General features: G+C 53.4%; 7 protein-coding genes across 7 annotated transcripts; 4 read left to right on the top strand and 3 right to left on the bottom strand.

Annotated features, from left to right (window-relative positions):
- Window positions 1–2,332: 2,332 nt before the first annotated feature.
- Window positions 2,333–3,128, top strand: RAS1_2 (Ras GTPase; the record flags this gene model as incomplete). Its single annotated transcript, XM_049360249.1, has 2 exons — window positions 2,333–2,410; window positions 2,466–3,128. 2 exons carry the CDS (start codon window positions 2,333–2,335, stop codon window positions 3,126–3,128), a joined length of 741 nt encoding a protein of 246 aa, XP_049205325.1.
- Window positions 3,129–4,940: 1,812 nt separating this feature from the next.
- J4E79_011421 (uncharacterized protein) lies at window positions 4,941–6,413 on the top strand (the record flags this gene model as incomplete). Its single annotated transcript, XM_049360250.1, has 1 exon — window positions 4,941–6,413. One exon carries the CDS (start codon window positions 4,941–4,943, stop codon window positions 6,411–6,413), a length of 1,473 nt encoding a protein of 490 aa, XP_049205326.1.
- Window positions 6,414–6,997: 584 nt separating this feature from the next.
- On the bottom strand, window positions 6,998–9,207 carry ATM1 (Iron-sulfur clusters transporter atm1, mitochondrial; the record flags this gene model as incomplete). Its single annotated transcript, XM_049360251.1, has 3 exons — window positions 6,998–7,285; window positions 7,353–8,665; window positions 8,721–9,207. The coding sequence occupies 3 exons, from the start codon at window positions 9,205–9,207 to the stop codon at window positions 6,998–7,000; spliced, it is 2,088 nt and encodes a 695-aa protein (XP_049205327.1).
- Window positions 9,208–9,455: 248 nt separating this feature from the next.
- On the top strand, window positions 9,456–10,772 carry J4E79_011423 (uncharacterized protein; the record flags this gene model as incomplete). Its single annotated transcript, XM_049360252.1, has 4 exons — window positions 9,456–9,633; window positions 9,689–10,169; window positions 10,221–10,437; window positions 10,488–10,772. The coding sequence occupies 4 exons, from the start codon at window positions 9,456–9,458 to the stop codon at window positions 10,770–10,772; spliced, it is 1,161 nt and encodes a 386-aa protein (XP_049205328.1).
- A 2,627-nt stretch (window positions 10,773–13,399) lies between these two features.
- J4E79_011424 (uncharacterized protein) lies at window positions 13,400–14,694 on the bottom strand (the record flags this gene model as incomplete). The annotated part of the gene is made up of 4 exons (XM_049360253.1): window positions 13,400–13,517; window positions 13,673–14,108; window positions 14,165–14,539; window positions 14,604–14,694. The coding sequence occupies 4 exons, from the start codon at window positions 14,692–14,694 to the stop codon at window positions 13,400–13,402; spliced, it is 1,020 nt and encodes a 339-aa protein (XP_049205329.1).
- Window positions 14,695–15,803: 1,109 nt separating this feature from the next.
- Window positions 15,804–19,844, top strand: J4E79_011425 (uncharacterized protein; the record flags this gene model as incomplete). Its single annotated transcript, XM_049360254.1, has 1 exon — window positions 15,804–19,844. One exon carries the CDS (start codon window positions 15,804–15,806, stop codon window positions 19,842–19,844), a length of 4,041 nt encoding a protein of 1,346 aa, XP_049205330.1.
- Window positions 19,845–21,432: 1,588 nt separating this feature from the next.
- Window positions 21,433–25,899, bottom strand: J4E79_011426 (uncharacterized protein; the record flags this gene model as incomplete). Its single annotated transcript, XM_049360255.1, has 2 exons — window positions 21,433–24,415; window positions 24,461–25,899. 2 exons carry the CDS (start codon window positions 25,897–25,899, stop codon window positions 21,433–21,435), a joined length of 4,422 nt encoding a protein of 1,473 aa, XP_049205331.1.
- Window positions 25,900–26,013: the final 114 nt, after the last annotated feature.

Here is a 26,013-nt window from a genome sequence, read left to right on the forward strand (position 1 = left end):
TGCCTTCTGTTTGGTCAAGATCCTCCCATCGTGCCTGCCTATATTTGGTGGTCAAGATTCCCCCCGTGCCTTCCTTCCATGTTCGGTGCCTTCCTCAATTGCCGCTCACTTCGCTTGTCGCGTATATGCCAACCTTGCTGCATTATCTTATCAGTTCGTTATATAGACCGTTTGTAATGACGTTCGTTGTGCGATCCAACGGCAGCTCGTATTCGCAGCCTCGCCGCCGGATGAATCAACGGAGTCGCAGCGGCCCGTCCCCAGGAATTGTTAGAATCGTTAGAATCGTTGTCACACGAAGCAACGGTTCAACGCTCGACGCCAAACGCCCCAGCGCTCAACGCCGCGTCACTACTTATCACCAACAGGTACTCGAGGTCCAACTCAAGCAGGGCAAAAAGGGTTCCGGCTCCGTCACAGCGCATGTTGGTGGCCCCACCTAAACACGTGCTTGCACGTTGCTGCGAGCCATGGCCCAGGCGCTGGACTGGGCTCCGGGCTGACCTACATGACGCTCGTGCTGAGCTACCATGTTCCCGCCCACCTGGGAGCTTGACACTTCATCAGCGCACATATCAAGGCATTCCCTGGGTCGCTCATCTAGTCAGTGACCTCGAAGCCTCGTCACAGTCGCGCTGGCACTGGCTAGTCGGGCGTCTGGACAGGCTATGCCTCGCGCCGCGTCGTCTGCAGCTTTGCACAAGCTTTCTTACCGGCAGAAGTCGTCGCAGCCAGGCGTCTGACATGAGATAGCAGGCCGCCGCCCGCATTCATGGCCAGAGGCGTGCCGGCGACGACGTCTGTTGGTGCAGTGCTCCCGTCGGCTCGGCAGAATATCAGGAGCGCAACAGTGGGCCAAGCGACTATCGGCTACACGCTGTCGCGGCTTGGGGTCCAGTTCCCCGAAGCACCATGCCTCGCAGCCCACGCCGGACGACGACTGAAACCCTGGCGCAAAAGTGGCCGACCTGTCCTGCAATGTCGAAGCAGCATTCACATGTTGGAGTCGTTGGAGTCATGGAGTTGGCCGCCCTTGGTGAGCGAGTCCTTGACTCCTTGGTGTGGCTGGAGCCGGGAGTCAGCGTGCTGGCGGGCAGGCCGCTCGGCGGCTTTCTTGTTCCTACAGAGTCGAGGGTGCATGTGTAGTGCCTCTCTCCCCAATGGCACCCCCAAGGGGGCCCCCGTTTGCAGCCCTAGCATGTCCTAGGGCCTGCCGCCTGCGCTTGCGCACTGAGACGACGGCAGCTCTTCTGGCCGTTTGGTCGTGACGGCACCACCTTGGGACGTGACGGGCGCACACAGTGAGACCAGGCTTCCACGACCTGGGGCGGCACGGCGTCGTCGGCTTATATGGGCACGCAGCAGCCAGCCACGGGGCCGGGTCGGCGAGGCGGTCCTGAGTGCTTCTGGCTGCAGGCCCTGGGCGGTTTCTCGTCTGCATGGCTTGGATAGGACTAGGCGGATTGACGTTTGGCAGCCCCCAGTGCTGCAGCGCCGTCGCCCAAGGCCCAAGGTGCCAACTCGACGCAGAAGCGTAAAAACCCCGGAGGCCCATGTCGACTAATCGCGTTTCTTTTTGACCTCCCTCATCCATCACGCCGCTATCGTTGCCCCCGTCCTCCGTGCTGCCTGCCCATCCCACGTCGCCCGCGCTCATGCAACGGAGCCCCGATAGTAGACGCTGCTGCTGATAGGTGATGCCCCGGACTCGGACGCTTGCACCCTAGAAGCCCTGATCGCTTTGTCCATCGCCCGCTTCCAAATCCACATCTTCACGTGGGGACACGAGCCACTCGCAGAGAACCCTGACCACGTCAAGACGCCTCGCCCAACTTTCTCCCATCCCCTCGACCACCACCGGACCACCTCCCAACTCGACTTGCTCCAACGCGCATCTGCTCCCCGCTCGCGTCTGCCGCCCCTTCTGCGTCGGCCCAGCTGCACAGGCCTCGCTTCCGCCTCGACGTCTGCGTGCAACCATTGTGCTCTCCCAAGCCGATCCATTCTGAAGCGCCTGCAGCTCCCCGTTGACACGCGCCCCTGTGCTGCCGTGCGAGTGTGGACCGCCGTTTGGGACCACGACATCGAGACGCTCATTCTGGCCGCGCCGCCCCCTTCGTCCCGCCCCTCTGGATCTCTCGCAGCTCCCAACCTAGGCTGAACCCGCTGAGCCCGCTGGTCAGCTGCAATCCCGCTGCTGTACACGAGACGACACTGCGACGACGTGGCGAGCTGCTTGCACCACGCCCCGTCCTTTATCTGTGCCCCATCCGCCCTTGACTCGCTGCCTGCATTGAATTGACACGGCCGACTCTGCTCTCCTACCGACACCATGGCGGGGAAAATGACGCTGTACAAGCTGGTGGTGCTGGGCGACGGTGGTGTGGGAAAGACCGCCCTGACCATACAGGTAGCCCTGCCCTCCTGTTTCCCCCATTCCCTTGACATTGGCTGACCGCGGCTAGTTGTGCTTGAACCACTTCGTTGAGACGTACGACCCCACCATTGAAGACTCGTACCGCAAGCAGGTGCAAATTGACGGCCAGTCCTGCATGCTCGAAGTCCTCGACACGGCTGGCCAAGAAGAATACATCGCCCTGCGGGACCAATGGATACGCGACGGCGAGGGCTTCGTACTCGTCTACAGCATCTCATCACGCTCCTCCTTCGCCCGCATACAGCGATTCCACAGCCAAATACAGCGCGTCAAAGAGACGGCCATGGCTGGCTCACCGACCTACCCCGGCTCGCCCATCAGCGCATCAGCTCCCATGTTCGGCCAGGCCCCTGTGATGCTCGTCGGAAACAAATGCGACCGTGTCACGGAGCGTGAAGTCTCGACCCAAGAGGGCCAAGCTCTCGCAAAAGAACTCGGCTGCGACTTTGTCGAGGCATCCGCCAAAAACTGCGTCAACGTTGAAAAGGCCTTCTTCGACGTCGTTAGACAGCTCCGACGGCAACGACAAGGCAGCGGACGCAACCCCACAGACAGGAAAGAAGCCCGCGTACGCACCGGCCTGCATGAGAAGGACCGCACAAGAGGAGCCGGTGACCGTCGCACACGGGGTGCCGGCATGACAGGCGGCAACAAGCGCGGCAAAGAGAAACCGAAGTGCGTCATTCTATGAGCTCCCGGCTCGACATCCACTCGGTCCAGCGACCGATACGCCTTCCGACATACATATTTGGATTTACTGCACCATAACGGGCTACGACACCTCCTACTGTCGTGCCACATCACTGATAGAAAGCACTCAACAAGGCGTCGGCATATGAGCGGCGTTTGCATCGATGGTCTCACTTTGGTTTTGCATGAGACCCATGGAGTATCTGGAGTACTACGAACATTAGCCTATTCTTATTTCCTTAACGACCGAGATCTGCGCAGCAACTGAGATCTTGCATGACACTGTACGGCTGAATTGATTAAGTGGGCTAGGGCTGGCGGGTTGCGAAAAGAAGGCAACATGTCGACAATCTGGAAGACGGGTACTGTGGTAGCATGTGTTTATTGTCAGCAGCGCATGGCATATTTGGAAATCTCAAAACCTGGAATAAGGACGGAAAAGTCATGGGTTCAGTTTGGGTCACACATTCTTCTATAACGCCCCCCGAGATACCTTTCGAATTCAACGTCTATGTTTTTTGGTACATGACTACTCCTCCTCCTCGTCCTACCTTGATTCTTCACATGTGTGATCTTCATCTTTTCGTCCCGGATAGTGTGTCTCCGATGTTCCGGTACGTCTTCCCCACAAAGCAACCGACCCGACTCCGGCACTGAGGACATGTGGAACCCCGAGAGCCAGCCCTTCCCACGCGAGCGACAAGCGGGGATTTTGTATTTGAATTAATGGCCAAACCAGCCAATCGCTCTACTTCCTCCATCGACAAATGAATCAAAGCACAATGCAGCTGGAGACGAGAGCGGCAAACGGAGACTTTTGCTCGTGCAGTAACGAGGGAGGGGGAGCAGACAATCCCTTGCCTCCCCTGCTGTTTCGTGCGTGCGTGCGTTGCGGCAGCGGGCCAACGTTGGCGATATCCCAGCACGTACAGGCGGCGAGTGCAGCTGGTAGCTCCAGGTACACCCAGCCGCCGTGCATATTGACTTGCGAACGAACGAGCAGAAATTTTCGCCACCGTGAATTTGCCTGCATGCGGGCAGTCTATTGTTGGCGCAGTTCTTTTTCTGACCTCTCTTCTTCCCTCGACGTGTTGGTGGGAAAAGGAGAGGGGCGTTTCTGGCATTCTCCTGTCAAGTTGGGCAGCATTGCATACTGCGGGTCATCAAAGTGCCCTGCAAGTCCCCCGAGACGGCAAGGCTAGCGATGGGACGAGCCCATGTGCACTGGCTGGTTGTTGCGACGATAACCAGGCGGCCCTTTGATGCATACACGTTCGAGAGGTGGATGTTGTGCTTGTTGGATGTATGGAGTTCACAAGATATTATCGCTACGGCGGCCGTTCAAAGCTGATCTTGGTTCATCTCACGATGCTATGAGCAACGTCTCACAGCATCAAAATGAGTCATGATGAGTTTACGCCGTTTGCGCACTTGCTCTTGTGTACAAAGTAAACCGCTACCAATGGCTGCTTAGGATAATCCCATCCATATTGCACACCTCAGCGAGTCCAGACCTCACGCAACAGTCGAGCAGGAGGAACTGCGGTCAATTGTGCGTCAGGCCTTGACGCGTTTGCAGTTTCAGAAGGCGGGACGCGTTCGTACCTGTCAGTTCAGTCCAGTCAGTCAACCACTGCGGGGTCCAAGAAAACGGCACCTCCATCACCAGCACCACCCATACGCGTAAGCCCAGAATGTCACTTACTCTACAGTTGCCTCTTCCAAATCTCCCATCATCACGCCATCGTTGGAAACTAACTGACATGCTGTCCAAAGATCACCGCAACCAAGAGTCCAATCCTAGTTGCCGAACATGACGCTTCCGGATTTGGCTATGGATATCGACCTGATGGGTGCCCAGCCCGCTCTGTTCAAGCTTTATACCCAACTTGCCTTGTTCTTTCCGCTGTCGGAGGAGGGGCAGCAGGTACCAGCGTCACGGGAACGTATCACTGCGATCATCACCGCCGGATTGGCAGAGCTAGCAAAGACTTTCCCGTGGGTTGCTGGGAAGGTCGTCGACGTCAATGCCAATGCAAATTCTCATTCTGATGACTCCGATTCCGACGTCACGGCCAAGCCCCTTTACAGGATCCGGCCGCTCGAACCGGTGCCGCAATGTATCGTACGAGATTATACTTCCGATGCGGAGATACCCAGTTTGGCGCAGATCATAGATGCGGGTTTTCCGATGCGCATGTTGGGTGAAGAGACTTGGGCGCCGTGTCCTACGCTCGCTGCTTTGGGGTTTGATCCGAGGAAAGCGTCTGGGGAGGATGATCGGCCTGCTCCCGTGATGCTGGTGCAGATCAGTTATATTCGGGGTGGTATGGTGCTTTGTGTTAATCTGCAACATAATGTGTGCGATATGATGGGGCAGGCGGCTGTGATAGGCTGGCTGTCAAAGGCTTGTGCGGGTGAGGAGTTCACTGGAGAGGAGCGAAAGGTAGGGAATATGGTAAGGACGGGTGTTGTACCGCTTATTGAGGATGAGGGATGGGTGCCGGGAAGGGAACTGCAGAACCAGCTTTTTCTTCCTGCTCCCATGGTTGTCGAAGAGGAGAATACCGCTGAGTCAACGGTTGCTGGAGCACCTGTAAAATCCAGTTGGGTGTACTTCGACTTCTCAGCATCGTCTTTGAAGACACTAAAAGATCTTGCGACCACCACACTTCCCCAAGACTTCACTAGTTACATATCAACCGACGACTCCCTCTCCGCATTCATCTTCCTCTCCGTCCTCCGCGCAAGACAAACACGTCTACCCCCATCCACCCCAACAACTCTCGCCCGCGCCGTCGACGCCAGACGCTACCTAAACATCCCCCCCAACTACCCCGGCATCCTACAAAACATGGCATACACGCGCTACACCCTCTCCACCCTCCTCTCCACCCCCCTCGGCCACATCGCCGCTTCAATGCGCCAATCCATCGACCCCGCAACCTCAGACATCGCATTCCGAACACGCTCCCTCGTCACTTTCCTCGCGCAATCGGCAGACAATGCGGTGAAAACGAGTCCGACTGCTACTCTCGATATGAGCGTTGATATTGCGCTTAGCTCGTGGACGAAAGTGCCGGCGCACGAGTGGGACTTTGGACTTGGGTTGGGGGGTGCGGTTGCTGTAAGGCGACCGGGCTTTGTGCCTGTGGAGGGGCTGGTGTATTTGATGCCGAAGAGTAGGGATGGGAGTGTGGCTGTTGCGATGTGTTTGCGAGAGGAGGATTTGGAAGGTCTGGAAAGGGATGAGGAGTGGGGAAGGATGGCTACGTATGTTGGTTGAATGCGACTTTGATGCCGCGAGATGAAAGAGGTACATGGAGAATGAATCTGATCTATGTACAGGTGTGGGTACAACCGTAAACTCAGTTCGGCATTCGTTATTTAGAAGCACAACAGCGAGTTCCTTGGTCTTGGACAGACTCTAATCCGCCTTCGATACCATGACCCCTACGACGGTAGTCACTGGGCCGCGTTGGCAATTGTATCTGCATTACCAGGTGCCGGGTCAGACGGATTGGACTCATACGATCTATATCTCCGCTCATCTAGTCACACTTTGACGGTTACCGCATATGCCTATTTGATAGCGACTTGATACTGTTGCCTCGTTGTTTTGGCTCCTGGAACGTTACGACCTCTCCAGGATCTTCGATGTGATCGTTTGCTTCGACGTTACCATACCGTGTGCTCTCTGGTCATCTCGTGGTATATTCTCTGCTACATCTCCATGCCATATACCCATCAAGTCCTTTTATGAACAGTACCTTCGACGCACGCGAAGACTCGAAGAAACCCATGTATTTACAATCCACCTTCACAAACATCTACCTATCCTACACTACCCCCCAACCTCCCAACCACCATCTAATTCTTCTTCTCTCCATCCTTACCCTCACCCTCCTCCTCCTCCTTCTCCACAAACATAGTCTCCTGCGCACTCCAAAGTTCACTATACAAACCATCCCGATCAATAAGATACTGATGCGTTCCGCTCTCCGCTACATTACCCTCTCTCAACACGATAATAACATCAGAGTCGTAAATCGTGCGGAGACGATGGGCGACGAAGACGGACGTGCGGCGCTTCTCTTTGACGAGCGAGTTGATGTGTGAGAGGAGGGCTTGCTCGGTGTGCGTGTCTAGGGCGGATGTCTGTGTGTGGGATGTCATGTTAGTCATTGGTGAAAGAGGAAAGTGGTAGGAAGGGATAAGGACGTACAGCTTCATCGAAGAACAAGAACGGCGGGTCCTTGAGGACGAGTCTTGCGATGGCTAGTCTTTGCTTCTCGCCACCTGAAATCATCATTCCGCGCTCACCAACCATGGTCTCGTATCCATCGGGGAAACGGCTGATACTCTCGTCGATACGTGCTTTCTTTGCCGCTTCGATGACCTGTTCCTGTGTCGCTTCTAGGTTGCCGTAGTGAATGTTGTGCTGGATAGTGTTGTTGAAGAGCGGGGTGTCTTGTGGTACAACACCAATAGCCCTCCTCAAGCTATCCAACGTAACATCGCGGATATCTTGGCCATCAATCAGAATACGCCCCTCCTGTGCGTCGTAATAACGGAAAAGAAGTCTTAAGATGGTAGACTTTCCGCAACCGCTAGGACCAACAATGGCAACTTTCTTGCCCGCAGGAATCGTGAGATTGAGGTTCTTGATGATGGGTCGGTCGGGTCGGTAGCCGAAGGATACGTTTTCGAATTTGATTTCTCCCGTCTTGAGGGCGAGGGGCTTGGCGTCGGGCTTGTCTTTGACGGCTACGTTGACTTTTTGGAGGTTGAACAGTGTTTCCATGTCTAGGAGGCTTTGGCGGAGTTCGCGGTACATGGAGCCGAGGAAGTTGAGGGGCACGGAGAGCTGGAAGACGAGCTGGTTGACCATGACGAGGTCGCCGACGGTTAGTTGACCGGTGGCTACGCCGTTGGCTGCGAGGTACATCATGGCGGTAAGGGCGGAGGAGAAGATGATGTTTTGACCGGAGTTGAGGAAGGCGAGGGAGGTGGCGACCTTGATGGACGCCTTCTCGTAGTCTTTCAGAGCCTTGTCGTAGCGGCCGACTTCGTACTTTTCGTTGTTAAAGTACTTTACTGCCTCGTAGTTGATCATGGAGTCAACGGCGACTGTCGCGGCCTTGTTGTCTGCGGCGTTGGCCTGCTTCCTGAACTTGGTGCGCCAGGAGGTGGTCATGATGGTAAAGACAGAGTAGGCGGTCATGGTCGTGCCTGTGATGAGAGCGAATTGCCAGCCGTATTGGTATGTCAGGATACCGCATACTAGAGAGATCTCTAACGCCGTAGGGAAGATATGAAAGACCATGGCAGTCAATAAGAAGCTGATACCCTTGGTACCGCGATCAATGGCGCGCGTCAAGCCTCCTGTTTGTCTCGATAGATGGAAACTCAGGTCCAGCCTTAGCAAATGATCATAGACACTGCAAGCGACTTTACGAATAGCCTTCTGGGCGACACTGGCAAAGACGGCATTGCGCAGTTCTTGGGAAACAGTGGCGCCAATACGAGTCATTCCGTCTGAAGGGAGTCTCAGCCAGGGTGGACATGGGATGCATTGTTGGGTCTAGCTTACATGCGATGATCATAGAGCCTGCTACTGTGGTCGCTGTGCCGCCAACAGCCGCAAAGTCTATGTTCATGGCGTCTACAATGCTCTTGAAGTAGAAGGGGACTTGGACGTTCAGCAGCTTTGCGCCTACCAGCAGGCCCAGACTGATGCCGACCCTGAAGCGCGTGCCCATGTTGTCCTTTGGCCACAGGTATGCCGACATCTCTTTCATAATGGCCCAGTCAGCCTTGCGCTGCTCCTTGTTGGTCAGGACCTGCTCCTGCAGCAATGGGTCCGTCTTTGCGACTTTGGCCGCGGCGGGGTCGGCGGCAGGTTTGGTGGCTTCGACGGCAGGCTTAGAGCCGGGCTTGGGCCGCTGACCGTGCGCATCCTTTCTGTGTAGCGGAGAGCAGGTGAATACGCGAATGCCGTGGTGGAGAGGATGCGGGCGCAAACTGGACGATCGAAGACCCGGCCGACTGGCGGCGCGGGCGAGTGGTTGGATTAACATGGCGATGTCACATGTTAGGTCTCTGCACCGCTATCATAGGAGAGAGAAGCTGTGGAGAGCTTCAATGGCGGAGGAAGACAAGATGACAAGAGTGTTTGCTGTGAGTACCTAGACAGCCACATGCATCCCACGTTGTCTAGCGCGTTTTGGGCGGCAGGGCTGAAGCGAGGCGTTCTTGCATCATCGCTGCTCCGAGCTTGACCAGAACATCTTCGCCGCCCGTCACGCGCCAATTGCCCGGCACAGCCATGTTACGACCGGCTGCCTCGCCCTGGAGGAACTTCTCGCCCACATCCGCCGCTGCCATACGGCGGACGCCCTTTGCGGCGCGATGCATCAACATATCAGCCACCAGCTCGTCAAACGAGCCCGCGCTGCAGCAGGCAGTCAGTGTTGAGGGCACCGCGACGCCCATGCACACACCAGGTAAGAAGCGTCGATATAATTACATTAGTTATACAAAGGCTAAAAGAACCGTCAGACGCCCGATTCGAAGTCATTGGCACCCCGTTCTCCCTCCTCTCCGTCTCCCTCTCCGCCTCACAGACGCTCTACACCCGCCGCGGCACACTCGTCGGCCTCAGCGGAAAGTCGGAAAACACGCTCTCAACCCTCTCCTTCCTCGAGCCCCTCCAGAGGGCCCCCGTTGGCATCCCCTTCCTCTACCAGAAAGTGTCTTCGACGAGCCCCGTCACAGCTCTCGTCTCCACAAAGGCACCCATATCGAGCATCGTCTCGGTCAACATGGACGGAAGGGATGATTGGATTGTTAGCCAAAGAAATGCATTGCTTGCATGGACCGGCCACACTCTCAAGTTGAAGCCGCAGTACAATGTCAAGCTGGGCCTTGCACACTGGGGAAACACATATATTACTGGCAGGGGGCTACTAGCGCTTGCAGGAAGCGGGCAGATATACCAGGTCCAGGTCCAGGCTGGCGAAAGCTATGTTGCGCATCCCAGGTATGTTGAGACGACAGGCATACTCGGAAGTTTGCACTAACAGCATTGTAGCAACGTCGTAGCGTACACAGCCTCCAACACACCACCAATCCCTTTCCGGTTCAAGTCGTCGAACCTCCGATTCCAGGTGCCGGACCTAGGCTTTGGCTCAATGGTCCAGAACACCAAGTTCTTCCGAACTATGAGCAAGACAGGCACATGGCGGGCTTTGGCAACCACATATTACACTCTCAAGACATGGTTGCGGAGAACAGTCTGGGGCGACAGAGTAAGCTACAGGCCTAAGAAAAGACTTGTCACAAATGCTAATTCACATAGTTATTCCTCCGTTTCGAAGGCCCAACCACCATGCTCATCCAGTCTCGCGCTTCCCGAATCAGCGATGTCCTTACTTTAAGAAACGTTGACGAGATTGCCGACAGCCCACCAGGCGCCGTTGAAGACGCCGCCACGCGCAAGATCAAAGAGGAGATCAAGTCAATAGGAGAAGGCACAAAAGCACCGATACCCAACACAGATGCATCGGGCACAATACGGTATGCCACCGTGAAAGATGGCAAGGCTGAGTTTGAGAAGCCCAAGGTAGAGGAGGTGAAGGTGTAGAGCATCTGTACTGTATGTATATTTATGACATGGACCTGTGCAATGTGGTCTCAAACAGAAGGCGCTGCTGTGTGATTTGAAGTGCTCATACCTAACGTGAGGAAGATATGCATATATCAAACGCTTTTACTTGATAAGCAAGGCACGATGTTCATGAGTATGGGAGGAAGTATTGTTTGTTGTGGGAAAGGGCTACTGCCTGGGTGTTTTTGATCTCAGCTTTGCACAGAAGCCCGCAGTTTTCCTCCGCTTTCACTTGAAATTCAGCACTCACTTATGATAGCCATGTGACCGCCACCGAGCATTAAGAAGTATGTGTAAATAAGTGTGGGGCATCAAAAAGGTATCCAGGTTTGGTAAAGCCTTCTATCAGTATCGAAATTGCCGTGGGACAAGTCAGGATGACCAAACCTTTGACGTAAACAACCAGAGTTACTCGCAGAAAGACTTAGAGTTTGGGGGCGAAGCTCATGAGACTCCGTCATGAAGCGCCCGCGTCCAGAAACACGTCGCGTAAACGTGATATCTGGAACTAATTGGGTTAGCGCGGACAAGCTTCGGCTCCAACTGGGGCAGCGACGTGTTGCTCACGAACTCGAGCCACTACCAACTTCATCTCCTACCACCTTATTTATGTTACAAACGCACGACTACACGCGACATTGTAACGGAGGGCGCGTGATGCCCCCACCTACCGTCAAAATGGCGGGGTGCCCGCCTGTGCATACAACTTGCATGACAGAACAGGATTGGCTGCAGCACGCGACGCCACGCGAGGCATGCCTGTCTGCTACATAACATCTATCACGATTGAAACAGACGCGGAGACGAGCCGAGAGAGCCCACATCAGCATACGGAAAACTGCCTTGTTGACGCCCAGCAGCATCCAAAATCGATAGCCCTGATCGCCTCCCGCGGATCGACGAAATGCAGACCCAGCAAGACCGAAGCTCGCGAGATCATTCGCTCAACAATGACGTGCTTGCCAGAGATAAAGACGTGCTGAGCACAACAGATGTCGAGATCAAGGCAGCCGTTTCCGCGCCGGAAACAGCCATTGCGTACACACTATTTACAAAAGCTGAGCGGCGCATGATCACATGGTTGATCGGGTGCAGCATGTTCTTCTCTCCCTTTACAGCCAACATATACTTTCCATGCCTCGAGGAACTGCAACACGCTGTGCACGTCAGTACCAGCCTGATAAACCTTACCATCACGACATACCTGATCGTTCAAGCGATTGCGCCAGCTTTCTGTGGAGACTTGGCCGACAACCTCGGACGACGACCCGTGTACCTCATCACTTTCGCTATATATGTCTGCGCCAATTTGGGCCTTGCGCTCCAGCAGGATTATGCTGCCCTAATGGTCCTGCGTGGCCTCCAGAGTTTCGGCTGCTCCGCAACGGTAGCTATCGGGTACGGAGTGATTGCTGATGTAGCAACGCCAGCAACCCGAGGAAGCATGTTAGGGCCTGCCATGATCGCGACAAACCTCGGTCCAAGCATAGGCCCTTTAGTCGGCGGTGTAATGGCATCAAGAACTGGATACAGATGGGTGTTCTGGTTGCTAGTCATTATTGGAGCTGCCTTTCTGGCCGTTGTAAGCCTCGTCTTCCCTGAGACTGGGCGCAACGTCGTGGGAAATGGCAGTATTGCAGCACCCAAATGGAATAAACCTTTGTTGCAGTCAAGCCGGCAGCGACAGTTGACAACACCCAACGAACCGAGGGCTTGGAATAAGAGAAGCCTCATACCTAATCCCTTCAAGGCCCTGCTAGTCTGTTTCCACAGGGACACTGCTGCGGTTCTTTCCATTAGTGCCGTCTACTACGCTGCTTACTATTGCATTCAAGCCTCTATCCCAGCCATCTTCACGGAAATGTACGGTCTCGATGAGCTTCAAGTCGGTTTATGTTACTTTTCCATAGGGACTGGGGTCATCCTTGGTGGTTATATCAATGGTAAGCTAATGGACTACAACTATCGCTCCACGGCGAAGGCGAACAACATAACCGTCGACAAGGTTGCTGGCGACGATCTGGTCAAATTTCCAATAGAGAAAGCGCGCTCTCGGTTATCGTGGCTTCTCATTCCGACATCTACTGCAGTCATAGTGGGTTATGGATGGGTCTTGCGCAAAGAAATTGTAGGCCGTTCGCACTGTCCACACACCCAAAAAACTGACGACCATGCAGCATATAAGCGTACCGTTAGTATTCCTATTTCTTCATGGATTCCTTGCTACATGCATATGTCAGGTAGGTGTTGCCACACTGTACAACTGTCATCAATATTAACAAGTTTCCAGACGCACAACACTCTTATCGTGGACATTTCTCCGCAGAACACAAGCACCGCCGCTGCAGCAGGTAACATCACTCGGTGCGCTATTTCAGCAGCAGCTGTTGCGGCCATGCAGCCTCTGCTAGACGTTATGGGTGAGGGCTGGTTCTTCACGGCTCTGGCTGCAACTTCCGGTATACTGAGTGTTGTTGCAACAATTTTCATTCGAACAAGAGGTATGGCATGGCGCAATGAACGGCAAGCCCGTGAGAAAAACACCTTACGTACGCAAGACACTGCGCGCATGACTGGGCAAAAGTAGGGTCACGACCTCTTCTCTATACGTCCTCGGCGAATTTCCCAGAATCGCGTTTACCCCTCGCCTCACTCGTGGCGACGTAGCCCTCATATCCATCTGGGAACTTCGCGACCAGGCGCCGCATCCCCTCAATCGCCCTACATTCGGTCAGTCGGAGCTCGACATGCCACCGATGGTGGCACGACTTACAACTGCCGAGTAATCTTTGTCTGCTTCCAGCAACACGAGACCATGAGGTCACATCGACTGATTTGTTAGCGCTTGCAACCGCAAGAAAATGGACCATGCGTACACTGCGTAGAGGGCATTCCTGTCGTCATGGTCTTCTGCTGGCTTCGAGACAGGCACGAGCTTATGGTATGCGCGCAAATGCGTCCGATTGAACTGGTACCGCGTCGCGCGCCACGGATTTGCTTCGTATTCGTTATGTCCATAAAAGCTACCCGCGTCGTATAGGATCGGTTCGTCCGTCTCGTTGTCAACACTGACATTGCCATGCCACATATCACCATGCATCAAGACCGGCTCGATCTTGTTGCCTCCGGTCTCAAGCGGACGAAGGAGTCGGGGCACAACTTTCTTCACTATATCGGAAGATAGCGCATCCATTTCCGGGTCTGCGCCATGGATTTGTCGCTCCAGATCGATTATGGAAATCAGGTTGCGAGTGAAGTATTCTTCCCAGGTGTCACACCACTCGTTGTGGTTCGGAATATTTCCCTGGAAAGCTGTCTCGAAAATTAGCGTCACCAATCTTAATGTGATCCGCTTCGGAAACACGCACTGGTAATGTGGAATCCAAATTTTCCAGTCGGTGACTTCTTCTGATGTATCTTCGCCAGTATAGCGACGAATTCATCGACATCAGGCAATTCGTCGTTCATGTCACAGAAGGCTTGAATGTAGAAGAATCTCTCTGGATCCGATGCGAACGATCCGTAGGCTAACGGTCGCGGCACGTTCTGAGGAGCCGTTTCGTGCAGAGCGGCTGTGGACTCATATTCTGCTCTCACCATGTCTTTTGCATTCGCGTCCCGATACTCCTTCAGGAAGAACGAGGTCGGTTTCCCATCGAGTCTTGTGTCGATTTTAGTCGACACAGACCAATGCGTCGCCCCATGTGTGCAAACCCATTCTATCTCTGCGCCTTCTGGAAGAGCTGGAAAATTGGATCAGTATATTATCATGTTGCAAGGATATGCCAGTCGGCTGATGGAGTATACCTGCGGCGATGTTGGCATCAAGGTCTTTTCCTTCATACTTATCCTCATCTTTCAAGACAGCCTGTGTAAAATCGTCGTCAATCTTCACCATATTGTTGACAAAGCTACGGAGCTACGACAAAGCACGCTGGCAGACGCGGCTCAGTTCATATATCAACCGCCGCACTGCAACTGCGGGGTTTGCTGTGCCTCCAAGGCTGAACACACCCAAAGGATTCGGGACGTACGACATGACTGCATCGGATGGGTGAGCCCATCCATCTAAGGCCAATCATTTGGCGCCATCGCGGGCGATACACCCGATCTGGTGCGTCATGCCACTGCCGCAATGATTGAGGAATGCGACGTGCCGCTCACACGTGCCCACGAATGTTCAGCCTTTGCGCTTCACCTTCCTAGCAGTAAGCGCCTACTGTCTAACTTCTGCGCTTGAGATATGGAAGATGGCGGACGATGTACGATGATCTAGCACCTTCGCTGTCGGTAGTAGAGGCTGATTCGCTTATAGGCTACCCCGCAAGACGGCCCCCAAACGAATGACAGGCGCCGCTCGAGTACAGCCTTGTCACGAATCACCAGCAGAAACGGCTATTCTGTTCGAAGATCCTTCAGTCTGTTGACGCGTACGAAATCCCCAGAGGACACGACATTTCCGACCAGTCCATTTGGCCCTTACGGACTTACTCTTCTACATGAGCCACCAGAGCCTCTCGTCGATCTGATCTTCGTCCACGGCTTGCGAGGCGGGTCTGTAAAGACTTGGACGAAGGGCGAAGACGACGACAACTTCTGGCCACAAGCATGGCTACCACAAGAACCAGATTTACAACATGTGCGCATCCATACCTTCGGCTACAACAGCGACTGGGGCGAGCGAAAAGAGAGCATATTGAGCGTTCATGACTTTGGGAAAGATCTTCTGGGGGAGATGGCCACCAATCCACATCTGAGAACGCAGCAGAACCTACCTATAATACTCATCGGACATAGTATGGGCGGCTTAGGTAAATCGAGCCTTTGATGAACTAATCTGGCCGCATTTGAGCATTCAGCTGATTTGTTTCACATCTAGTGATAAAAAAAGCCTACATACTTGCTCGGAGAGATGCTGCGACCCAAGCGCTTGCTGCTCGCGTTCAATGCCTCGTCTTTCTCGCGACACCACATCGAGGTGCTGGACTAGCATCGGTGCTCAGTAACATGCTTCGAGCTGCCGGTATGTTCAACGCAAAACCATTTCTCGCCGACCTTGAGAAGAACTCCCTTGGGCTTGACATCATCAACGATGACTTCAGGCATTACGCGGATGAGGTCCGTCTCCTGTCTTTCTACGAGACCCTCAAACTAAACCTTGGGGTTCAATCTGCGTTGATTGTTGAGAAAGACTCCGCCTCCATTGGCCTCAAGCACGAACGCATACAACCGCTCAACGCCGACCATAGAACGGTTTGCAAATTCGACAGCGTGTACGACTCAAACTACATCAAAGTGAAGAACGCCCTAGCAAGCATCGTTGAGGATATACTTGGCGATACATTAGCGAGGAATGATGACGAAGAGCGTGCTCAAATCTCAGCTCTACAAACTTACCTCGATGTAATGGATAGGCCTATTGATGAGCTCAACAACGAGCAGGACAATCAAGTCTCGGGATCTTGCTCTTGGATCGAGAAGCGCGATGGCTTCCAGTCATGGTTTGGAACGCCTTCGCCATCAGTGCCTTTGTACTGGATTTCCGCCCAACCAGCAACCGGCAAAACCGTGTTAGCCGGCCATGTCATCACGAAACTCCAAGCCGAGGGTCGGGATTGTAGCTACTACTTCTTTAAACACGGACAAAAGGGAAGAAACACTTTGAGCGCAATGCTACGATCTATGGCACTTCAGATGGCCTTCATACACCCGACGGTTCGCAAGGAGCTGTACGATCTGCAAGAGCACAGTCTAGCTTTCGATAAAGATGACGAGAGGGTTGTCTGGAGGAAACTGTTTGTTGGGTCTGTGTTCAAGCTCAATCTCGGAAGGCCGCAATATTGGGTTGTTGATGCTTTGGATGAATGCATCGACCCAATGAAGCTATTCCCTTTGCTTTCGCGGATAGAGTGCAGATACGATCTCCAGATACTCATCACCAGCAGAGGGCCTTGGCCTGATTTCGAACGACAATTCGCCCGTCTCGGTCGTCGAGGCGTGACCGATACTATTCCTGTAGAAGATACAACGCACGACATCAGACTGTTCTTCGAACAAAACATGGACCAGCTTCCAGTTGAAGAAGAAGCCGACAGGCGACATCTTGTAGAGAAGCTAGTGACCAAATCGGCTGGCTGTTTCCTGTGGGCACGCTTGGTGTTACAAGAGCTTCAATCAGTATACAGCGAAGAGCAAGTTGAAGAGGTTATCGAAGAACTACCTATCGAGATGAGTCTTCTGTACGAACGGATCCTTGGCGAAATGTCACGAAGCGTACGTGAAACACGCCTCGCCAAAACACTCCTCGCTTGGGCCATTTGTGCGGTACGCCCTCTACATACTTCCGAACTCACCAATGCTGTCAAGATAGACGAGGGCATGAGCGTGCGAAGCCTGGAGAAGTCTGTCCAGGGTCTCTGCGGCCAGCTTCTCCATGTCGACAAAACTGGATACGTGCAAGTTATGCACATGACGACGCGTACATTTCTCACTGACGGGTCCTTGGACTCTGAGTTTGCGATATCCAAGGAAGAAGGAAACAAACGCCTGGCACTTACCTGCCTCAACTACTTATGTGGTGAAGAGATGCGGTCGCCTCGCAACAGGACCATTGTCAGCATCTCACGGGGTGCCAAGAGTCCCATTGCCGAGTACGCATGTGTTTCCTTTTCCGAACATCTGGCGATGGCATCGTCTTCCGACACTGCTCTCTTTGCAGCACTCGAAAAATTCCTGAGATCTAACGTCTTGACGTGGATTGAGTACATCGCGAAGAGCAAGAAGAACCTTTACCATATGACAAGAACGGCTAAGAACTTGCAGCGATATCTTGGCCGCAGGGCCAAACATACACCGCCGCTTGGTGAAGCATATCGATACGTCAATCAATGGGCGACAGACCTAGTGCGACTTGCTGCTAAATTTGGGCGTAATTTGCTAGACAACCCGGACTCAATCTACTATCTGGTGACGCCGTTATGTCCACGAGACTCCGCCATTCATCAGCAATTCGCAGACTCTCACAGTGGTCTGACCATCGCTGGGGTAGGGAAGAGTGCTTGGGAGGACTCTATATCCTACATTGATTTCCGCCAGAACCGCGCAATGTCTGTTGCTGCTGGTGACTATTCGTTCGCCATCGGTACTAAATCTGGACAAATATTCCTCTACTGGCAGGGTACTTGCCAGGAGAGAATGTCACTCGATCACGGAGAATCAGCGAAGGTTCTGCGCTTCGATAACAGCCATCGACTCGCCTCCGCAGGTGCCCACATGGTTCGTCTCTGGGATCTCAACAGCGAGATGCTAGTATGGAGCTACAACATCAAAGACAGCCCCGTTCTACTTCAGTTCGCGCCCGACGACAGCTTCTTGCTAGTAGCAACAAGAAGCAGTCATATCATTACACTAGGCTGCGACGATGGAAGCACACTTCGCGATCAGTCTTTCCTTAGCCGGCAGGCACCACTAGATATCGCTATCTCTCCAGACTGTAAGATGGTAACATTCGCCTACCGAGGTAAAGCCGTACTTCTCTGGAGCTTGGACAACGATCGCTTATTGGGAGCTTGCGGAGGAGAAGCTGACTCCTCGGCAATGATCAGCAACTCTTCCCCACAACGTGTCATCTTCAACTCCAATCCTGCTGTTGATTTGGTAGTAGTGACTTTCCAGAACGGCAACATGGTGCTATACGAAACCTGGAGCCAGCGAGCTGTCAAGGCTGTCCAGCAAGACTGTCATTACATGGCTTGTTCGCCGGACGGTCGCACGCTTGCAACAGGATCCAGCTGGGGTGTGCTCGGACTGTGGGATTTCGAAACTCTCACATTACTATGCCAGATCAATACGAGAGAAACTCTAGGAAAAGCCTTGTCGTTTACAGCGTGTGGAACTCGCATCATCGAGCTACGCGATCGCAAAACCAAAGTCTGGGAGCCCGCCGTCCTCATTCGTAAAGCTGGCGAAGAGGACTCAAGCATCAGCGAATCCGTGACTTTGCCTGCGCTGGTAGTCGGTGAAGGGGAGGAGGACATCGTACCAATCACAGCCACTTGTGTTCACCCAACTCGCGATGTCATCCTTGTAGGCAAAGACGATGGCTCAGTGAACTTCTACTCGGGACGTTCAGGAGAGCTACAAAGTGTGGCGTACTCTCACCAGCAAGATATCTTTGTGAAGATGATTGCAGTCAGCGCTGGCGACGTGGTCGTCACTCAAGATGCGAGCAACGAGGTTATGGCTTATGCATTGGAGGGTGGGCAGGACGACCAACTGAAAGTAACCGAGAAGCTGTTGAAAACTCGCTTCGAAGAGCCAGCCCAACAGCTCCTACTGAACGAAGCGGGTGATAGGCTTCTCATATCGACTGCTACCGCCGACCAATTATGGGTACGAAGCGCCAACAACGGCTTTCAGCAAATGAAGGTTCTAGAATCTTCGCCTAGATCTATATGGAAATGGATGTCCTCCATCAGAATACCAGATACTCTTATTCTGGTCGTGGATGAGACTATCCGCCGATTTAGTTGGGAGACGCTGGACGAACTAGCTACCACAGGTCCTCCGCGCAAAATCGATATCGGCACAACAGTCCTCACTGGAACCGATCTCACCCTCAAAGCCCTTGCTACCGATATCTCAGGTTCCAATCTCGTCGCCGAGTTCGCGCATAAACTCGGTTCAAAAGCAACAGAACGTCTCGCAGTCTGGCAAGCCGACGCCATCGAATCTCAAAGCGAAGGCGCAAGTACGGAACCCACTCTCCTTCTTTCTTCCGCTATTATCAAGCATTTTCTGGGCACATTCGAGCATAGTATTGTTTTTCTCGACCATCATCTGTGGGTCTGCTCGATTGATCTCGCGAGCTTGTCATTGACTCGTGGAGACGATGTCAAAGAATTGGTGAAGAAGCATTTCTTCATTCCTCTGGAGTTTTTGGGCGGCAATGAGGGGAATATGGGTTCGTTATCGAGGAAAGGAGATGTTGTCTTTCCGAAGGAGGGAGAGGTAGCTGTGGCTAGGGATGGTTTGAAGTGGTCGCTTTGAGTAGCTGGCCGCTAGCAGAGTATGTCTATGTATATAGAGGAATTCATGTATTGCGGAACTTATGAGTGGCTCGTTGCTCTGCGTCATCGCGGTACCAGCTGATGAAGTGGGTCGAGGGTTACTCGCACAATGTTTGGATTGCGGCATGTCACTGCCAAATGCGACAGTCTCAACTAAGGATGCGTATTTTTGGTAGACACGTGCCGCAACTTGCTGAGATTATCACTGGCTCCTACGTGAGTCAAAGGGTGCGGAGACGTGGTAGCAGCTCAACTCTATGACCAACCACAACTATGGCATAGTAATGATCAAGCTTTGGTCTAAGCGTAAGGCGTTAAGAGAGTATATAAGGAAGCTTTCGTCCCTTATTTCTGCATACCTCTTGACATCGACACTCGACGCACAGATGAACCGCACATACCATACATACCACACATCAATCAGAATTAAACGACACCTAAAATATCACTCAGACCACACAAAGGATGGGATCACAAGAAGCAAAAATGACCGCCCCAGCTACCTTCACCCGCTTCCCCGATCTCTCTGCAGAACTTCAAGTCATGATCGTAAACTACACTCTCGAGGAAGACATGGCGCAGCGTGAAGATGAACTAATACTGCACCTCCACGCACCCTCATCCTGCAAAACCAACAACATCAACGTCGACTCGCAATCCGCGAGTCCTCGCACAACGATACGGCTACCCAAGCTCCCTGCCATCTACCACACCAGCCGTTTATTCCGCAGCGAGGCCCTCCGCACCCAGCCTCTGCATCAAGTTTTCACGAGTAACGCTGTTGCGACACTACATTCGCGCAGCTCGATGTTCGTGTACAATCCAGCGCACGACGCCGCCGTAACCTCTATCCACGAATGCCGTTTGAGAAGCCCTCCCTCCGATTTACGGACACTCCATCACCGCGGGTCGATGGCTATCTACAACCCAGTGCACGACACGGTAGTACTCCACGTCAACGAATGTTGTTTGAACAGCCTAACCGCCGACTTGTGGCAGCTATTCCACGTCATCAAAGCGGCGCTCTGGGCCCCCGAGCGTTGGTTCGTTGTCGCGATAGTAGAACGAACGAGAGTTCTTGGGGTGGATGGACCCGGAAACCCTCTGGATCAGATGTGGTGGGTTTCGCAGGCCCTTTTCCGCGATATAGCGGAGCGTGCAGCAGCGCCTGTTACATGGGGGAACATTTGGGTTTTCCTCGGAGATGTTATAATTGGACGGCGGGTAGAAGAGAGGAGGAAAAGGATGATTGAGAGCTTTAAGCGGCGTGGAAGATCTTGGTCTCTTTAAATAGGCCTCTTGTATACTCCAGCCTCTATTAATCTAGCTTGGATTCTGTACCTTGTCTTCTCGTACATCTCAACGTCAACCATGATGACCGCGTTTTCCCCTTGTGGCAACTTTGTGAAATGCACCGCGCGTATTGTTAGTGGTATTTATAGATCTTGTATTCGTTGTAACTATATGTCATAGTGATGCAAGCAAAAGCCTAGGACCAACACATACAACACCAACACAATCCATATCTACAAGTGATCCATCTAACATATTCCAACCAAACCCAATCCTCACTTCGCCTTCCCACCAGCCCTCTCCCTAATCCTCTCGTCCTTCTCAAACCTCTCCTCAAACATCCTATAGAACAAGCCAAGCCACTCCTTCTCGCGATCACTCAGCTGACGCGCAGGGTTCTTCCAGCTATTCGCCAGTATCTCCTTGATACGGCGTCTCAAAACCTTCAGCGCGACAGCAGCCCGCCATTCACGAACTGCGAAGCGGATGACGTTGCCGGGTAGACTGATCACGCCTGCATGGAGCTTGAAGTCCATGTCGGCAGCGACCATGAGTACCATGGGAAGTGGGTAGGCGATTGAGGTGGAGTGCGCGTTGTAGAACTTGTTGCTGGATTGCATGATGTTGTAGTAGGATAGGAAGTCGGCTGTTCGCGAGCCTTTGTTGACGGAGGTTGGCCCTAGGCTGACGGTTTGGTTGTTTGAGATGTTTCGCCAGCCCTTGCCTTCGCGGGTCAGGATCTTGGGGTAGAATGCTGTAGCGATGACTGAGTTGACTAGAACATCGTTGTCGGTGTGGATGTCGTATTGTGCTGGCACCTCAACGAAGACACGGTGGCGTGTCGTATTCCGGTAGCGGCCTATCGCGCGACGCTCGTCGGGCGTAAGTTGTATGAACCCAGCGTCAACCAATGACGAGAAGAGCTGCGCTTTGAGATCCTCGATATTGCCCAGGTTTTGCGGACTGAGAAAGTTCTTGTGGCAGAATTGCATCTCGGACCGTCCCGGGGTAGTGCATACTGCTTTCCAAGCCCTGTAGGCGTTGTAAGTTGTCAGGAGGTCGGAGTCGCCCTTCTTGAACGCAACGCGAGCGATGTCAGCTCGTTGCTTTTGTTGAAATGGTGTCAAGAACGGGGATTTCGAAGAGACAATGGCAGCAATGGTAATAGCAACATCAACACAAGCGAAAGTACTTGCAAGCAGTACAAGCTTGCCCAAGTGCGCGTCCAACGGAAGTTTCGCAATCTGGCGACCAAGAGGTGTCAGTTCTTCGCTCGGCGTTAACGCATCGACCTCTACAAGTGCATCGATAGCACGACGAATGTTCCTGGAGGAGGGTGGATCGAGTGCCTGAGCAAGGGTGGCTTCGATATCACCGAGCTTGCAAATCTTGACGCGCATGACCAAATCCTGTAGCGAAAGTCTGAGCATTTCGGGGGTTTGCTGTTCTGCCATGAGGCTGTCGTGACGGAATTTTGTGAAAAGATGGAAGCACAGGCCCTCTTGTACACGGCCGGCACGACCACGGCGTTGCTTTGCGTTCGCTCTCGAGATGAAGGACTGAGTCAGACGTGATAGCTGTCTGCGCTCGTCAAACCTCATCTCCTTATGTTTACCAGTGTCGACAACACAGGTGATATCCGGGATCGTGACTCCGGTTTCGGCGATGTTGGTAGCGAGCACGATCTTGCGTACGCCCGGAGGTGGAACAAGGAACGCAGCTTGCTGATCCTCACTCGAAATGGTGGAGTGTAGCGGGTACACATACCAGTCAACCTTGAAAGAAGGATGACTGGCCAGTATATCGTTGAGTTGACGAATCTCAGCAAGTCCCGGGAGGAAAACCAAGATAGCGCTGCTGAAGCGACTCAGCTGCGGATCAAACGCGACCGTCTCGATCAATCGTGTGATCAGGTCGTAGTCAATGGCATACTCGTCGTAGTTAGAAAGCACATCGCGTGTTAGTTGGCTGTAACCTGGAAGCTTGTTCGGAATACCGGATTTGTCGCTCGTAATCCCGTCATCCTCGTCGTTGTCGCTCGTGGCGGCAGCTTTGGTCGCGTCGGATGCTCCAGCGTAATGAGTCAACTCGACCGCATCCTCCAGGTATCGAGTCTGAACCGGGAAGGTGCGACCTGGTACTGTCAGGATCGGTGCGTCGTTCAGGTACCTTGAGAAGCGTGCGGCATCTACGGTGGCACTCATCAGTATGACCTTGAGTTCAGGTCGGCGTTCCATGAGTGACCGAAGTATGACCAGAAGGAAATCCGTGTCGATGGATCTTTCATGAACCTCGTCAATGACCAGATGTGTGACCTCTTGTAAGCCTCCAGATGACTCTAGCATTCTTAATACCACACCCACCGTCGCGTACACCAAGCGAGTCTGGGAGGAAGTCTTTGACTCAAGCCGAATTGCGTAACCGACAAGTGAACGTATGGATCCTAGATCTTTGGGTCCTTCGCCTAGTTCCTCGCTCACACGTTGGGCAAGCGAAATCGCCGAGATACGTCGGGGCTCGGTGCAGTAGACTTTGCATGCCTTGCCTTGCGATAGCTCGTGCTCGAGGACGAAGGCGGGAATTTGCGTACTCTTTCCGCAGCCAGTCTCACCGCAGATTATGGTGACCTGGTTCTTGCCCACAGTGGATAAAATCTCATCCCTAAAGTTGAAGACTGGGAGGTTCATTCGACCAACGAGCATGCGCTGGTATGATGGGGTTGATGCTTTGGCGAACCATTGCTCTCTCAGACCGTCGTAGTGCCGTACCGGTGTGCTATAGCCAGAGTTAGATGTGCTAGAGCTTGTCGCGGCCTGATTGCGCGCCTTGAAGCGATTCGTAAGCACAACACCGTCCGACTCTTCGTTCTCGATCTGATCTTCTATGATTGAGCGATAGTGTTTGATAGCATCACGATCTGCTGCATCTAGACGTGTCTTTCGTCGCTCCAAGAACTCCCTGTAGACCTCCCTCCAGTTGGCCGGAAGGCGTAGATATACCTTTTCCTCCTTTAGCAGGGAGGCAGATATCGAGAAGAGGGCGGCGACAGAGATGAAGCTTTCACTCTGCTCAACGGATACGGCAGCGATTTCGTTCGCTGCCAGCGTGACCTGCTTTCTGTACGGAGTACAGACCACACCGGAAATTTCCGTGTCGTACTCGAAGTCTTGTTCCTTAGACCAGAAGATTGTCAGCGAGTGCCGGCACGTATACGTAGTAGGCGAGATCATTTTATAAGTCAACCGTGCACCAGCATCCCTGGATCTGTTAGTGATTATCGGAAGAAGTAGTCGAATGACCTACCTTGATCGAACTGCCTCTTCGAGCACTTTGCGGGGGGACATTCCGCTCATCTTGCCAAAGTCGCGCAGGGTTATATTGTCAGCACTTGAACCATTGGATGTATTCTCTGGGGCAGGCGTTGCGTCAGGCACTGCGGAAAACATGCCTCCGAGCAGATCAGCATCCTCTTCGCCTTCGTGCTCGCTTGGAGGTTTCGACGATGCGGCAGTAGCTTCAGCCTTGGCCGACACGGGAGTGTCGAGGGAGGTGTCTTTGGTCTGCACGGGCGAATCACTGGGCTGTGCGTCCTGACGTTGCCTCTTTTCGGCTTGACTTTGTGCAATTTGGTTACGCTTCGCGGGCCACTGTGCTTCAGCTTGGTCTTCGTCAAAGAGGGCATCGGAGGTCAGTTGTTGCAACTGAGAAAGCAACTTCCGAACAGCCGGAGTCTGAGGTGGCGTAGGCGCCGACTTCTTAGATTTTCCACCTTTTTGCGACTTCCGTACTGGGGCATCGACTAGTTGAGGATCGATTTCGAATAGTTTGCCCTTGATCTTGAGATACGCTGGAATGAGCTCATCGAGTTCGAGGTCGCTATCAAGGTCACTAACGTCAATGTTAGAGTCATCAGAATCCGCCGGTACCGAGGCATGGAGGGCTGCTGCGGAAGGTGAGGGTCCAGTTGCGGTTGCTCCGTTCGCTGATGGCTGGGGCGGCGGTGTGGTTGGCCGAGAAGTGTCAATATCTTCGAGTGTTGAACGCTTAGGCTGTGATTCTTCGTAAGAAAAGGAGTGATCCTCGCATTGGTCCAAGGCAAGCCATTCCAGCGCTTCTTGAAGCCCCCATACACCAGAGGATGCATCGACACCGGCAGCGTTGGCACATAGCCATCTCAGAACGGGCTGGATTTGGTCTTGTGAGAAGCCTAGCTCACGTAGGGTAAGATCAAGGGTCCAGAGCTTAGACATGGCATCCTCTTCAGTCAGGGTCTTAAGCAGGGACTGTTGCCCTTGTCTCCTGTTCGAGTCATTCGACTCGGCCTGGGCGAGGAGGATAATGCTATCTAAGATTTCGCTGGGAAGCCAGTCGTGCACAGTCATGGCGTGCGACTGGCCGCGGAGGAGCCTACGGTCTGTCTGGAATTTTGAGACATGTCGACTAGATTCGCGGCGGACCTTGGGCGCATGCTTCTCAACAAGCAGCTGAAGTTCATCACGCTCTAGTTGGGCTTCCAGTTCCTCTGGAGTGGGCGCGACTTCTGGCTTGACCGCCTCGGTCTGCTGGGACGTCTGGAGTACCTCCGTGGGTTCTGGTGCAGGCGCGGCTTCCTTTGACGGCACCGGGGCGACTACCTTGGCGGGGACGTCTGGGGAAATTCTTTCAGGCTTTGGCTTACTCGCGACGGACGTCGTTGCAAATCCACGTGCGGGGTTGCCGGCGGGCTTCTTTTTCTTCGCCATGGCAAAAACTCTTAGTTTGGTTGAGTGGTGGTAATGTGAGGTGCAGGGGTCTCAGGCGGGCTTCCGTATAGAGTATATCGGGGCTTGATCCCGGGCGAGATCAAGATTGGGCGA

The sequence above is a fragment of the Alternaria viburni genome (genome assembly GCF_023758015.1).
Source record: "Alternaria viburni strain BMP 2772 chromosome Unknown scaffold_41, whole genome shotgun sequence".
In the NCBI taxonomy this organism is placed as follows: Eukaryota; Fungi; Ascomycota; class Dothideomycetes; order Pleosporales; family Pleosporaceae; genus Alternaria; species Alternaria viburni.